A 13,061-nucleotide genomic window follows, 5' to 3' on the forward strand; every position below is an offset into this window, starting at 1 on the left:
ACAATAGTAAAATGTAGAATTAAGTTGCCACTCACTGGATATGTGTAACCATATGACAAATAGTAGTTTGTCATGGTAATTTGGTGAGGAAAATTTTCAGGTTAGTTCAGATAATATCAAATGAGGTTCATGCTCATGGGAGACACTGAATTTGATCTTAAATTAAAAGTCATATCTGAGAAACTGGCCAGACATTTTTCAAACATTAGATTTATGAATCCCATGATCGAGTGTGACTTCCCGTCTTTCTTTGTGTCTGTCCTTCTCTTCCATTATATTTCCTGGTAATGGCCAAGAAGGAGCCATTATAACTGCACAATCTCCACTGCACACAGAGTCCCTGTGGACGTAAACTTTCCTTAACTATGTTGTGTTTTCCTTTGGGGCATTGGCAGGCCTGTTGATTAACCTGTTGATAAAGACTGGATGATTCCATTGCTAGAAAATCAACGCTGCCATTATCATTACAAGAGCTTACCAATGATAGCTGCTCCCTTTGGCAGCCGTGCTCTGCAGCTGTCTCTAGACCTCAGGATAGTAACCAAGATCAGTCCTGGGTCACACACTTAGAAAAAATATCGCACTCTCTTCACGGAGATGGTATCAAATCTAGAAGAATACCACAGTTAAAACAAGTGCTTAGCCACACACATGCATCTGATCCAGTTTATATCCGATCTATATTTTCACAGTGAAAGTCAAGTATTAGATTTCTGAACAGACATGTAGTTGTAGTGCCAACCACCCCACCTAGTGGTTAAAAGTCAGCTCATTGTGGGCTTTTATTCTCTATTTAATTCTCAGTAATTACACTACTTTACTGGTATTTTTGTCTCTTTTGTGTTTGAAAGTATCAACATCAGATTTGACAGATTTATAATATCCTCTTGTGTTTTCTGATGAAATTTTCACTTTACATTATGTTTTATTGTACATAACAAGCAGTTCTCTGTGTGTCAGTACATGCACAGATGTATTTGACATATCTATATATATTTGCCTAAAATGTATGGTATTTCAGGATTTTCTTAAGCACTGTACTTAAGTACTATTTGAGGTAATTTGCTTGAGTATTTCTACTTTATGCTTCTAATCAGTTTTGGTGAATATTGTAGTTTTTCTCCACTTGATAACCCAACCTTTTCCAGCTGATACACACTAATGCGTCACTAATTTTAATCCAGTAATTTAATATATATTATTCTGAAACGGAACATCCTGCCTACTGAGGTCTTTGTTGGTACTTGATATTATTGCAAATAGCTCTACGCTTTCACTTTCAAGTAAGATTTTGAATGTAGGACACCAAATTAATTTTAAACTACGGCGTTGCTACTTAACAGATTTAAATACCGAGATATTAGGCGATAGTTACTTAGTTTTAGTTACAAATTCTTAACAGTTAAAAACTCACTTCATTTGAGGCTTCTGGTGTTTTACAGAGGCATTTCTAATCTTGCATCCCAAGACCCTGTAATTTTGTGAGCAATCAGATAACTTCTGTAAATCGTTCACGCTGTCAGCAGTGGAGCAAGAAATCTGAGAACAGACACAAGAAATTTGTGATGTAACACACATGTGCAGCTAAACCAATGCAATGTGCTGTTTGCTGTCAGTGACTGTTTCGCTTTCAAACTAAACAAAAACGCTGCATTGCAGACTTGTGGTCAGAAAGTCGGGAAGAGGTCTGCTAAGTCACTCTGCCCAGGACAGACGCTGGCTGCCTTTCATGAAAAGTAAAAAGGTCAAAATCCATATGCAGCAGCATGACTGCAATGTTTTGCCTTCTCCTGTGGCTCCGTATGTTTGAGTGCAGACTTGCTGGTTGTTGCTTTCACTCAGTAAACGGGAAGCTGAGTGTTTTTTTCCTGTGGACATGAGAGAACTGTTAAGTGAGGTGACTGCTTTGTCCCCCTCATGTCTGCCTGTCAATTATGTGTACGCATTTCTCTCCTTTCAAGGATTTCTTTGTCGCTCTTTTATGGTGTGTCTTATTTTCTCCTCCTTTTCTGCCATTTTTACTTTGGAGAGCTTGAGACATTTCCTCTGCTCTCTCTCTCTCTTGTTCTCATTTAATGACTTCTCAGTTGGCCAACTTGCCTTCCCGAGATGACTTTGACAGACAGATTTGTTGAGTAGCAGCAGGCTGAGAACCAGTGGCCTTTAGCTGAGACATCTGTGCCAGCGAACAGATACTGCCAAACAGTCACTGCCAGCCCTGCCCTCTGGCTCAGATGGGGTGAAAATGAGACGGCCAAACATGATGTAAGTTGACATTTTAGAAAATGGACAGCATATATGTTTCATGAAAGTAAATACAGAGAGCAAGGATGGCGACTATTCAAAGCATTTGTGCAATTCATTTGAGGTTAGTTTCATTTAGAAAGTAATACTAAGACTCTGCACATCAAGGAGGCAATGATTAAATTGGAGTGTGTTAAAAGGGTGAAAGCAAGAAAAAAATATAGAACATTTTAAACCTTCTAGTTTATTTTCTATGCAGGGAAATGCATGCAATGTAAACCGGTGTGTATTAGAAATGTATTTGTAGAAGAAGTTTATTTCCACACAATGTGGCTTTAGAGAACATATTGTACCCGACTGCATACTGCACCCTTTTGGGGACAGATTTTATTTGACCACAGAGAATGTCTCATTCTTAAAATGTCAACTTAAAAAGGTTAGTATAATTCTGACATTTTCAATATCATTTTCAACTCTAGTTTTTTTTGCCTAATATCCTTAATTTATAAGATGTATATTCCGAATGAATTCTATTATTTAAGGTGACTTTAGTTAAGATTCCAGCTTTGTTTATGAGTACTCCCTCATAATACGATTACATAATATTGATAACTGTCCTGTCCAGTCCTTCCTTTTCTGTTAAAACAATGCATACTGCATTTTTCACACTAAAGCCATGTAAAAAAGGTAAACGGAGCTTGTGGTCCTATCATTTCAAGCTTCCTTCACTCATTTGGTCTGATGTATTTAGTTGGTCCTGATTTGAGCTATTGTGGGCCAAGCTCTTCCATCAGTTCTCCAGGATGTCTTTTAAGTTGCTGTATGAGAGGTGTTGAGGCAAAAAGTTTACAAAGACTAACTTTTGTTCTGTACCTCCATCCTGTTTTCACCCTCATACGCTGAGCACCCCACTCTGGAGAGATAAGCCCTGCATCATCTGCTTCATGACACAGAGGCAAAATCATGCCCTTCAGTGGACCCTTCAAAACCTTGAAACACTCAACTAATATCTGCACCAGTCACTTTCAAGTGTTGGGAATTTATTTTTTTAAGCTTATATTTTGGTCTTTTGCCTTTATTTTTGAAAGGGCAGAGAAAGAGTTACAGAGGGTATGACATGGAGCAAAGCGTCCCAGATAAGTTTCTAGGGTGCCCCCCTACCTTCTTACTTTCCGATGCATGCTATATATACAAAAGTATTGGGACATATGACTATCCCACCAACAGACTTTAATGACATTGTATTCTAAATACACAGACACTGTGACACACTCTTCTGTGAAGGCTTTCCATAAGATTTTAGAGTGTTTCTGTGGGAATTTGTGCCCATTCATGCAGTACTGCATTTGTGAGGTCAGATACTGATGTTGGACCAAAAGGCCTGGTTCGCAGTCTCGATTCCAGTTCATCCCTAAGGTGTTGGATGGGGTTGAGGTCAGGACTCTGTGTGGGCCAGTCAAGTTCTTCCACACCAAACTCATCCAACCATGTCTTTATGGAGCTTTGCTTTGTGCACTGGGACACAGTCATGCTGGAATAGAAAAGGACCTTCCCCAAACTGTTGTAAGTTGTAAGCATAGCATTGTCCAAAATGTCTTGGTATGCTGAAGCATTAAGGTTTTCCTTAAAGTAGTGAGTAGGCTAGGAAGTAAAGGGCTGAGCCCAACCAATGAAAAAACAGCCCCATAAAGCATCTGAATTCAATAATAAAGAGGTCTGTCCCATTACTTTTGTCTATACACTATATTTCTTCATCTTTGTTTGACAGTACTGATTTGTAGAATCAGCGTCTGTACTCGTTAGAAGGAAAGTAAATCTGCATCCTCAATGACCTCTGTGTCCTTTATTACAAGTATTCTTCCTGTATATCTTTGCTATGAATCTGTATGCATTATTCCTTCAGTCCTCACGGTGGCACTCTCTACTGGCTATACTACCACAGTACACACACATACACACACACACATACTGTATACACACTGAGCTTGTGTAATCCCTTTCATTTTTGATGAGTCAAAGCCAGCACTCAGTCTACTCAGGGGAAATGTCTGGCAGGATGGAACAGCCCGGCCATGGAGGTAGCGTAAAGAAGGGGAGGAGGCCACACGGGAAAACTTTACAAAGAGTTTGTGAATTTGACATAAGGCCACCAGCATCCTCCATGTGGGCGGTTTGTCTGATGTGATGAGGCTGAGTTGTCCCCCACCCCTGCAGCCTGGTCTTGTCAGTCCATCACTGAGTAAGGTGAGGAGAATGGGGAGCGGATTGAGTTTCTGCTAGCTGGAAAATGATGCTCGAGTATTTCAGGAGCAACAGAGCCAGGGTCTCAGTGTCATTGTCACCTTCAGGGCAGATTGAAATGACTATGTTTGTGTTATGTCTCAGAGCCCACGTCTGCCAGTTCCACCAGTATACTGAGAGACAAACATAACTTTGGACCACCCAACCTTATTTTACAACCCTTGTCGACAGTATATCACACAGTATTGGCAATTGTCAAGTCAAATTAAATTTTAAAACAAGTATAAAGTAAGTGTATGAGTTGAACACATTATTAGCTGTTATTAGGCTAACAGTCATTAGGGTGGCAGTGGCTCAGTCTGTGGGGATTTGGCTTGTCAACCGGAGGGGGGCTGATTCAAGTCCAACACAGACCAGTCAACAGGGACAGCTGGAGAGGTGCCATTTCAGCTCCTGGGCACTGCCAAGGGAGCCTGGAGCAAAGCACCAGACCCCGTGCTGCTCGAGGCGAGTGACTATGTGACAGCCCCCTTGCTCTGACTCTTTGTGCTTGTGTGTGTAAAATAAGAACAGAGTGGAGGAGGATTGGTAAAGTATATCTTCTTCAGTCAGTCTGTTGGTTGTTTGATCCAGACTGAAATGCAACTAGAAGAAAGATTTAGATGAAATTTCGTATGTTCATGGAGCCCAGAGGATGAAGACTAATTACCTTTTTCGGACTTTTCTTCTAGAGCCACCATGAGCTTGGCACTTTTGACTTTGACTAAAATACCTAAACAATGTTGTATAGACTGCTAGTGCTGAGACACTACTGAACCTTTGCCTCTAGCACCTCAATGCTTTCACATATACTTTACCTGTTATGTGAATTGCTCGACGTCCACCTGGGGGATTGGCATAACATTTTATGAAGACATTCATGATCCCTATGCATTTAAGCTTATTGACTTTGGTAATACCTGGACTTTTCCTGTAGCAGCACTGCAAAATTAACATTTGGGAGTGAAATGAAACTACTGGATAGATTGTCATGAAATGTGATACATACGTTCGTGTTCCTCTTAGTTTGATTTCAAATAACTTTGATGATCCTCAGACTTCATTTCTCATGTCGTCATCTGGTCAAAATTTTGTCATCTTTTAAGTTGATATAGCAAATGATTTACACAACCAGCATGCAAAAAAAAATTAATTAAATAAATAAATAATAGCAGTAATTTGAAGTTATATGTTCATGACAACTTGATGCATGTTACTGTCCTGTTTGGATGTTTGTTTGTTTGTTTTATACCTTCTCTGGTTTGGTCACCACTAACCCCCGAGAGAACTTTTTATCTGCTAAATTCTCCACTGACTACCAAAAGGGAGATACTGTTTGGCAAGCTAAAGTTTATGTATGCATATATATATTATTGTGGGCATAATTTCTCCTGCTGGGGATGTCATCAAGTAAAACCTGATTCTGATGCAATCTGAACTAACCACATTTAGCAACATGACAAGGTTCAATATCAGCCACCAATTTGAGCACCACGTGACTTGAGACGTGTGGATGTTTGTTTGTTTTAGTTTCTACCAATGGCAAAAGATTTAACAATAAATAAGAGTGTAGTAACATCACCTTTTTCTTGACATGTTTGTATAGTTTCATCCGTTGTAGTACACTATACTAGTAGAGTAATGCTTCCATAATGCTTTAAAGTCTTGGTCTTGTTTCTAGTATGGCAGATTAGCTACTGTTAGATAGATGGCACCACTCTAAGTGCACCAACCTGGTAACACTGCGGTAGTGCTGTAAAAATTAATTCTGAGTGTAACTTCATAAAGGCATGATCTGCCAAGAACTCACAATAACACATAACACTGATCACCCCCTCAGTTATTACTTCACATTACTTCCCATCTGGTCAGAAACAGGACTTTAAAATCCAGAGCTCAATTCAGAAGGAGTTTTGTTCATTTGGCCATAGCAGCTCTGCACAAGCTGCCTCACTCACACACTGCCATGAACTGTATGAACGTCGACCAGAAGACTTTATGTGTTGTATATCTGTACGTTTCTGTGAAAACAGATATCCCTCTGAGACAATAAACCGAAATCTGATCTAGCCATTTAGAGCCATCAGCATGTAACATTGCCAGCTGCAGCATTAAATGCATCTTTTAGAGAGGTTAAGTATCAACGGGGTCATCAACGGGTGACTATTTTACCTGTCAAAACAAATCTCATACATTGGGACTTTTAATTATAGAAATTGAAGTTTATTTTATACTGGATGATGAGGCTTGAAAGTGAAAGTCATTTTCAGAGGTAGTTTCACACACACACACACACACACTCCCCTACTTTGGCTCTAACTCAACAGAGTGGCTCCAGATCCAGTGAGTCGCTTATTCATCGTCATGAATAAATCACACCCACTGCTACTCTCTTCTACTCTGCACTACTGCACAGCAAAATTCTGAGTTAGTTTTCCAGTGTTAAGCAAAAGTGTTAAAATACAGAGTTGAAATGACACTGCTAAAAGTTGATTTAACTCAATTGTGTAAGAGAGTTGGTGTCATTGGGTGGTGTCCCACAGAGTAACCACTCCTCTCCAAACACATCCTCATGGATTTCTATCTCTAGTGTTACGCAGAATTCATTGTTGGATGGAGTTATTTTAATACTGCATCTGAGTTGTATTATTAACACTTTAGGAAATGTCAAATTAACAAACACAGTGTTAGAACAGACTCTCTCAGAGTAAAATCACCGTAAAATCTGGTAAATTTTTCACAACACCCCAATGCATCCACATGCACACACTCACACACACGTGCAAACACGCTGTACAAATACACGCTGATCTGTAAGTTGCTTCCCTTTCCCTACACAGAGACTCTGACCCATCACCCAGTTTCCCCTTTGTTACACTGCAGAAAATTTGTTGATAATGCAATGTACAGGACAGCATTCCCTGAAACCAGAGCACTAAAAATTTCTACTTAAAAGTGGAGCCTTTTGACATTACTTTTGAAATATTTATGTTATCATAGACATCTTGTAAATCTTTCCTTTTTTTTTCTTTTAAAATTAAACTTTCATCATTGTGGGGCTTTAAAGTGCACCCCCGCAGACAGCACAGTCCATACAAAAGAAAGAAAGACTAACAGGAGTGTTCATTAATATCAACTCCTTGTGACCTCTCTGAAATATACAGACAGTTGAGAAAAGAACACAATCCCTTGCTCGCTCTCCTCCTCAAGAAGACATTTGTCACTTTAGATTTTTACAGCCCCGACCCCCCAACCCCCACCCTCCCACTCCTCTCTTAGCAGTAAAACGGAGTTCATGTCGTCCTGCATTTCCCTGAGGCAAACTGATGGCTAAACTCGGAGACTCAGACGTACATACACAGCAAGACAAAGTGACTGTTCCTTTTATGCCACTTTGTTTATGGTGTGCTCTCTCATGTTAGACAGCGAAGCTTTCTTTTTCTCAAGCGCACGTTGTTGCCCTGTCTCACCCAGTCTTCCACTCTCTTCATGTTGTTTTTTGCTTATTTCTGTTTTGTGTTTGTCATATTTTCTGATTTCCCACCAATTCATCTAATCTTCTTCTGTGTATCACCTGCCTCCCCCCCCTTTTCAGCTTCATTCTTACTTCATCATCATTTTAGACTGTACTGCCATAGAGCTAAATCTCTCCAGCATGCGCCTCACTGTGGGCAAAAAGCCTGTGAAATTTCCCACAGGGTAAGGCAACATGAGTTTGCTTCTACAACATAGGAAATGGACTTGTATCTGAGGCATTGATTTCCTTTTAGTTTTATGGGAAGGCGATAGCAGCGAGGTGAAGGCTAAGAGCCCAGCGGTCGATACACATTCTCATCGCAACGCCGGATGCTCCTCTGTACCTGGATTGGTTTCAGTGCCCCAGCACGGGCAGTAATTGTCATTGGTTGGCTCTATTAATTGAGCAGTGTCAAGCAACAAAAGAAAGATGACAGGAGTTATTTGATTTTCATTAGGGATTTACAGTAGAGTTTAAAATGTGCAGTACGGGAAAGGCACTGTGGAAATGTTAGCTGCAGCTGTAAGCTGCAAAACAAACCGTGTCCATTTTTGTACATCACATCACCTGTTTTGGTTCCAAATAAATATTGCTAACTTGACTTGCAGGCATCAAAACTTTTTCACTGTGTATTTTGTTTTTTTATAGTAGGAGAAGCATAGGTTGCAATTTATAATGTTATTAGTTTAACCTGTGTTTGATGTGTCAAAATGTCAGCTGCGAAAAAGGAATATTGAACCTCATTTTCATTCCATATTTTTGCTTGTTATGTGCTTCCCAGCCATTGCATGAGGTGAAAGTACAGAGGAATGTAGCAAGGTACTGCAAAGAGAGCCTCCCCCCCCTCCCCCCTCTCTCACACACACACACACACACCTCTACCAACTTCTTGCCCATTTTAGAGATTTTAAAGACGGCAGTTTTTCTCCACCCACCACAGCATCTGGCACCAGCTCAGCTACATTTGACAAACTCAAAAATCAGCCTCAGAAAAAGACAACAACTCATACTCAGTGGACAGATAAGAACTTTTGGACGACAACCTCGGACCCACAGACCTTCCCATTTTTCTGCAGAAGCGAATCAGTTTGAGATTTACTGACTGCAGACGAAGCAGGACAGAAAATTCAGATAATATCTGACTTTGGTAGATAACTACAGAGCATTCCTGGAGATGAGGGGAGGAAGCTGCTCCGTGTTTCGCCTGGTTATTGGGGTGACCTCGCTCCTTGGCCTTGGTTGCTTGGGTGAACATGAGTCTATGAAGGACAGTTTGCGCACAGAGGAGGTAAAAAGGCCAAGCCACCCACACCTTGTCTTTATCATGGTGGATGACCAGGGTTATGGAGACATTGGCTACCATGGCTCGGACATCCACACACCTGAGCTGGACCAACTGGCAGCAGAGGGGGTCAAGCTTGAAAATTATTATGTCCAGCCTATATGCTCACCCTCTCGCAGTCAACTCATGACTGGACGGTGAGTAATTTCCTTATTATTATTACATTGGGAAAATTATTCTGTTACTGACTGAGTCTTTTTGTCTTTTGCTAACTTCTTTAACAATGAATTACTTATACTGGGCAACTTCCAGTATAAGTAAGGCTGTAGAAGCGTCACCTTAGAGAGAAGAGATAGCAGATCGGCTCACTACAACAAAGTATACCTGTAGTCAGACTTACAGACGATATTTTAGAAACAAAGACATCAAGTACCAGTTAAATTCTTTTGAATGGGTTAAAACCTTATTTGAACACATAAAAGTACAATGTGATCATAATATTGGCCACATAGACTGAAAGTAACTTTTTCAACATGTTTACTGCTTGAGAGGTATGCCACAGAGAGCTGTCTCACATCATGGCAATATCAAAATTCACAAAGTGTGATTCATTTCATCTTTAAAAGGCTAATCCACAATTTAAAAAAAAAATGCTATCAATGTGCATCTCACCTTGTCTTTTCTGTGTTTTGATGTTGAATTTTTATTATCTTTGTGCGTTACTGGACAAGTGTAGCAAATGTGACGAAGAGGCCTACACAGACACATTTTTAGTGGGGATTAAATTGAATGAGTGCGGGTTGATCTTACTTGATGATAAACATTTTGAGAGTACCCAAGAGTGCAATATTTCTGAAAACCATCTGTGAAATTTCCCATTATTGTGTTACTATATACCTCTTAGCAAGACACATCTTTCTCAAACTCACACTGTCTTGCCAGGTACCAAATTCACACTGGACTCCAACACTCGATCATTCGCTCACGTCAACCCGTCTGCCTGCCCCCGGAGATTCCCACCCTACCGGAACGTCTAGCTGAAGCTGGATACGCCACCCACATGGTGGGGAAGTGGCACCTGGGTTTCTGCAGGCCGAGCTGTCTACCCACAGGACGTGGTTTTCAGAGTTTCCTGGGCACACTGACTGGAAGCGGAGACCACTTCTCCTATCAGAGCTGTGACGGGGCTGAGGCTTGTGGGTTTGACCTGCATGATGGAGAAAGGCCTGCGTGGGACATGACTGGAAACTACTCCACTCTGCTCTACATAGAGAGGTGAGCATCAAGGTTTAAGCTAAATTAAGCAGATTCATACATGCAGAGAGACAAACTTAAAAAAAACCTTCTGATGTTCCCTCTGTCTAACCAGAGTGAAGCAGATCCTGAGGAACCACGATCCCCATAAACCGCTCTTCCTCTATCTGTCCCTTCAGGCTCCCCATACTCCCTTACAGGTACCAGATCATTTTCTGCACCACTATGATTCTCAGGGAAATCGTATCAGACGCCACTACGCAGCAATGCTAAGTTGCCTGGATGCTGGGGTTGGACAAGTTGTTCAGGAACTGAAGACTCGTGGGCTCTATCAAAACTCTGTACTGATCTATTCATCTGATAACGGTGGCCAGCCGCTCTCTGGGGGGAGCAACTGGCCACTGAGAGGTGGCAAAGGAACCTACTGGGAAGGCGGCATCCGGGCTGTGGGCTTTGTCAATAGTCCCCTTCTGAAGAGGAAGGGTGTAGTCAGCAGAGCCCTGATTCATGTTTCTGATTGGTATCCCACATTACTGGGATTGGCAGGGGCCCTGCAGTCCCAACGTGACCTAGATGGTCACGATGTGTGGGGGACCATCAGCGAGGGCCTGCCCTGTCCTCGTACTGAAATCCTTTTCAACATTGACCCAGTCTCGAGGAAGCCCGGGGAGCCATATGACAAGGCGTTGGTACTCAACGGCTTTGGGATCTGGGACACAGCCGTAAGGGCAGCAATAAGGGCTGGGGACTGGAAGCTATTGACAGGAAATGTGGGTGATGGGGACTGGATACCACCACGGGCTCTCCCTGGTGGCCCAGAACGGTGGCAGAAACTGGAGAAACGGCGCAATAAACTGGGAAAGTCAGTTTGGCTATTTAATGTCACATCTGACCCCTATGAGAGGTCAGACCTGGCAGAAGCTCGTCCAGAGATAGTGAAACATCTGCTGACTAGGTTGGCAGAGTACAACCAGACAGCTGTGGTGGCCAGGAATCCACCAGATGATCCCATGGCTGACCCTGAGCTTCATGGAGGTGTGTGGAGTCCCTGGCTGGGCCTGGATGGGCAGGTGAGGGATAGTGGGGAGGATGATGGCAGGAAAGAAAAGATGATTAAGATTAAGCAATGCAAGCTATGCAAATTAAAAGCCCTCCTCAAAAAGGTGGGGTTACGCCTGCAGAGGAACTCCCTGTTCTCCTAAAAGTCTCACCTAAAAGTCTCATCTAGCAACACTAATTGGACTAAAGGATTCAGCATGCCCCAAGCAAACTATTTTTTACAAAATGTTATCTAAATACAAATGAAGTAAAAAATGTTAATACCTGTTTGTCAGATGTAGCCAAGAACAACAACAGGAATTTGTTCGTGTTTGTTGAGTGTTTGATCATCTCTCGATGACGTCATCTGAAGTCTACAGACACCAGGCAGAAGAGAAAGGGAAAAAAATGAAGAACAATAAAAAGACAGAGCAGCAGGCAAGGAGGCAGGTCAGATGGACAAGATAGACCCACAATCAAATACTGAAGGGCAGCAGATAAACATTCAGCGTGATAGACAAAGCAGACAGGGCTGTGCGGCTGGCTGAGCAAGCTGACTCACTCACTGTCCTGCAGCCAAACTGCAGCAGGGTGACTTTGGTCAGTCATATGACTGTGTGGAGACCAATGTGTGTGTCACTGTGCAAGCATGCCTGTACTCATGAATTGTTTGAGTAATCCAGATAGAGCGCATACATGTGGAAGTGAAGACTGAAGAAATGGGAAGAAGAAGAAGAAGAAGAAAGGCATAGACAGTGACCTCTCAATGTCTCATCTCTTAATCATCCAGAGAGACCCTTTAAGGATGACACTAAGGCACCAATGGGGTTGTTTTTGTCAAATGTCACGTTGTCTTTTTGTTCTTAGGGGTTGTACAGATTCACCTCTGGTCATGTCGTAGCACACTGCTCTGAAAGACCTCTGACCACCACACAATTTTCAGGCCCTGCAGCACTGACTAACCAACAAAAGCTCAGTAGGTGATATTATCAGTCTTTTCTTGACTTTCAAATGTTACTAGAATCAACTACTCACAAAATGCCAGGAAACTGATTCAAATAATCTAAATAAAAATTCTGGGGAAAAAAAATCACTGTTTAAAATTTCATGACTACACACGATTTGTACACAGAAATATTTACTTTCATTTTTTAAGACTTTTGCTGGTGAGAACTATGTAGTTTGGGACTGATTACAGGAAAAATAAAGGATGAGTATTTTAGTCAGTGCTCAGCAGAACACCAAAACATGAAAAAAAAAATCATTTTTCTCCTAATTTTCAACATATATGGAGTAAAACATTTCAAAGAAATAAATGAACACTTACTAGTGTTTAAATAGTAGCTTTTTTAAAAGGAAAATTATTATTGTTTAGTAATTACTTGTATTTTCCCTGTAATTAGTACCAAACTACACAGTTTGCACCAAGGAACTATCTAGGAAATG

At 41.4% G+C, this 13,061-nt stretch overlaps 1 protein-coding gene across 1 annotated transcript; it reads left to right on the forward strand.

The window, feature by feature from the left end:
• Nucleotides 1-8,953: 8,953 nt before the first annotated feature.
• si:dkey-174i8.1 (arylsulfatase I) lies at nucleotides 8,954-12,688 on the forward strand. Its single transcript, XM_046402109.1, has 3 exons — nucleotides 8,954-9,520; nucleotides 10,266-10,598; nucleotides 10,693-12,688. The coding sequence occupies exons 1-3, from the start codon at nucleotides 9,216-9,218 to the stop codon at nucleotides 11,777-11,779; spliced, it is 1,725 nt and encodes a 574-aa protein (XP_046258065.1). The 5' UTR covers nucleotides 8,954-9,215; the 3' UTR covers nucleotides 11,780-12,688.
• Nucleotides 12,689-13,061: the final 373 nt, after the last annotated feature.

Source organism: Scatophagus argus, chromosome 10 (genome assembly GCF_020382885.2).
Source record: "Scatophagus argus isolate fScaArg1 chromosome 10, fScaArg1.pri, whole genome shotgun sequence".
Taxonomy (NCBI): domain Eukaryota; kingdom Metazoa; phylum Chordata; class Actinopteri; family Scatophagidae; genus Scatophagus; species Scatophagus argus.

What these genes read in the sequence shown, in the direction of transcription:
- si:dkey-174i8.1 (XM_046402109.1), top strand. Translation starts at nt 9,216, where the DNA reads ATGAGGGGAGGAAGCTGCTCCGTGTTTCGCCTGGTTATTGGGGTGACC. An exon ending in AGTCAACTCATGACTGGACG is followed by an intron (nt 9,521 to 10,265) that starts GTGAGTAATTTC and finishes CTGTCTTGCCAG; the next exon opens with GTACCAAATTCACACTGGAC. An exon ending in ACTCTGCTCTACATAGAGAG is followed by an intron (nt 10,599 to 10,692) that starts GTGAGCATCAAG and finishes CTGTCTAACCAG; the next exon opens with AGTGAAGCAGATCCTGAGGA.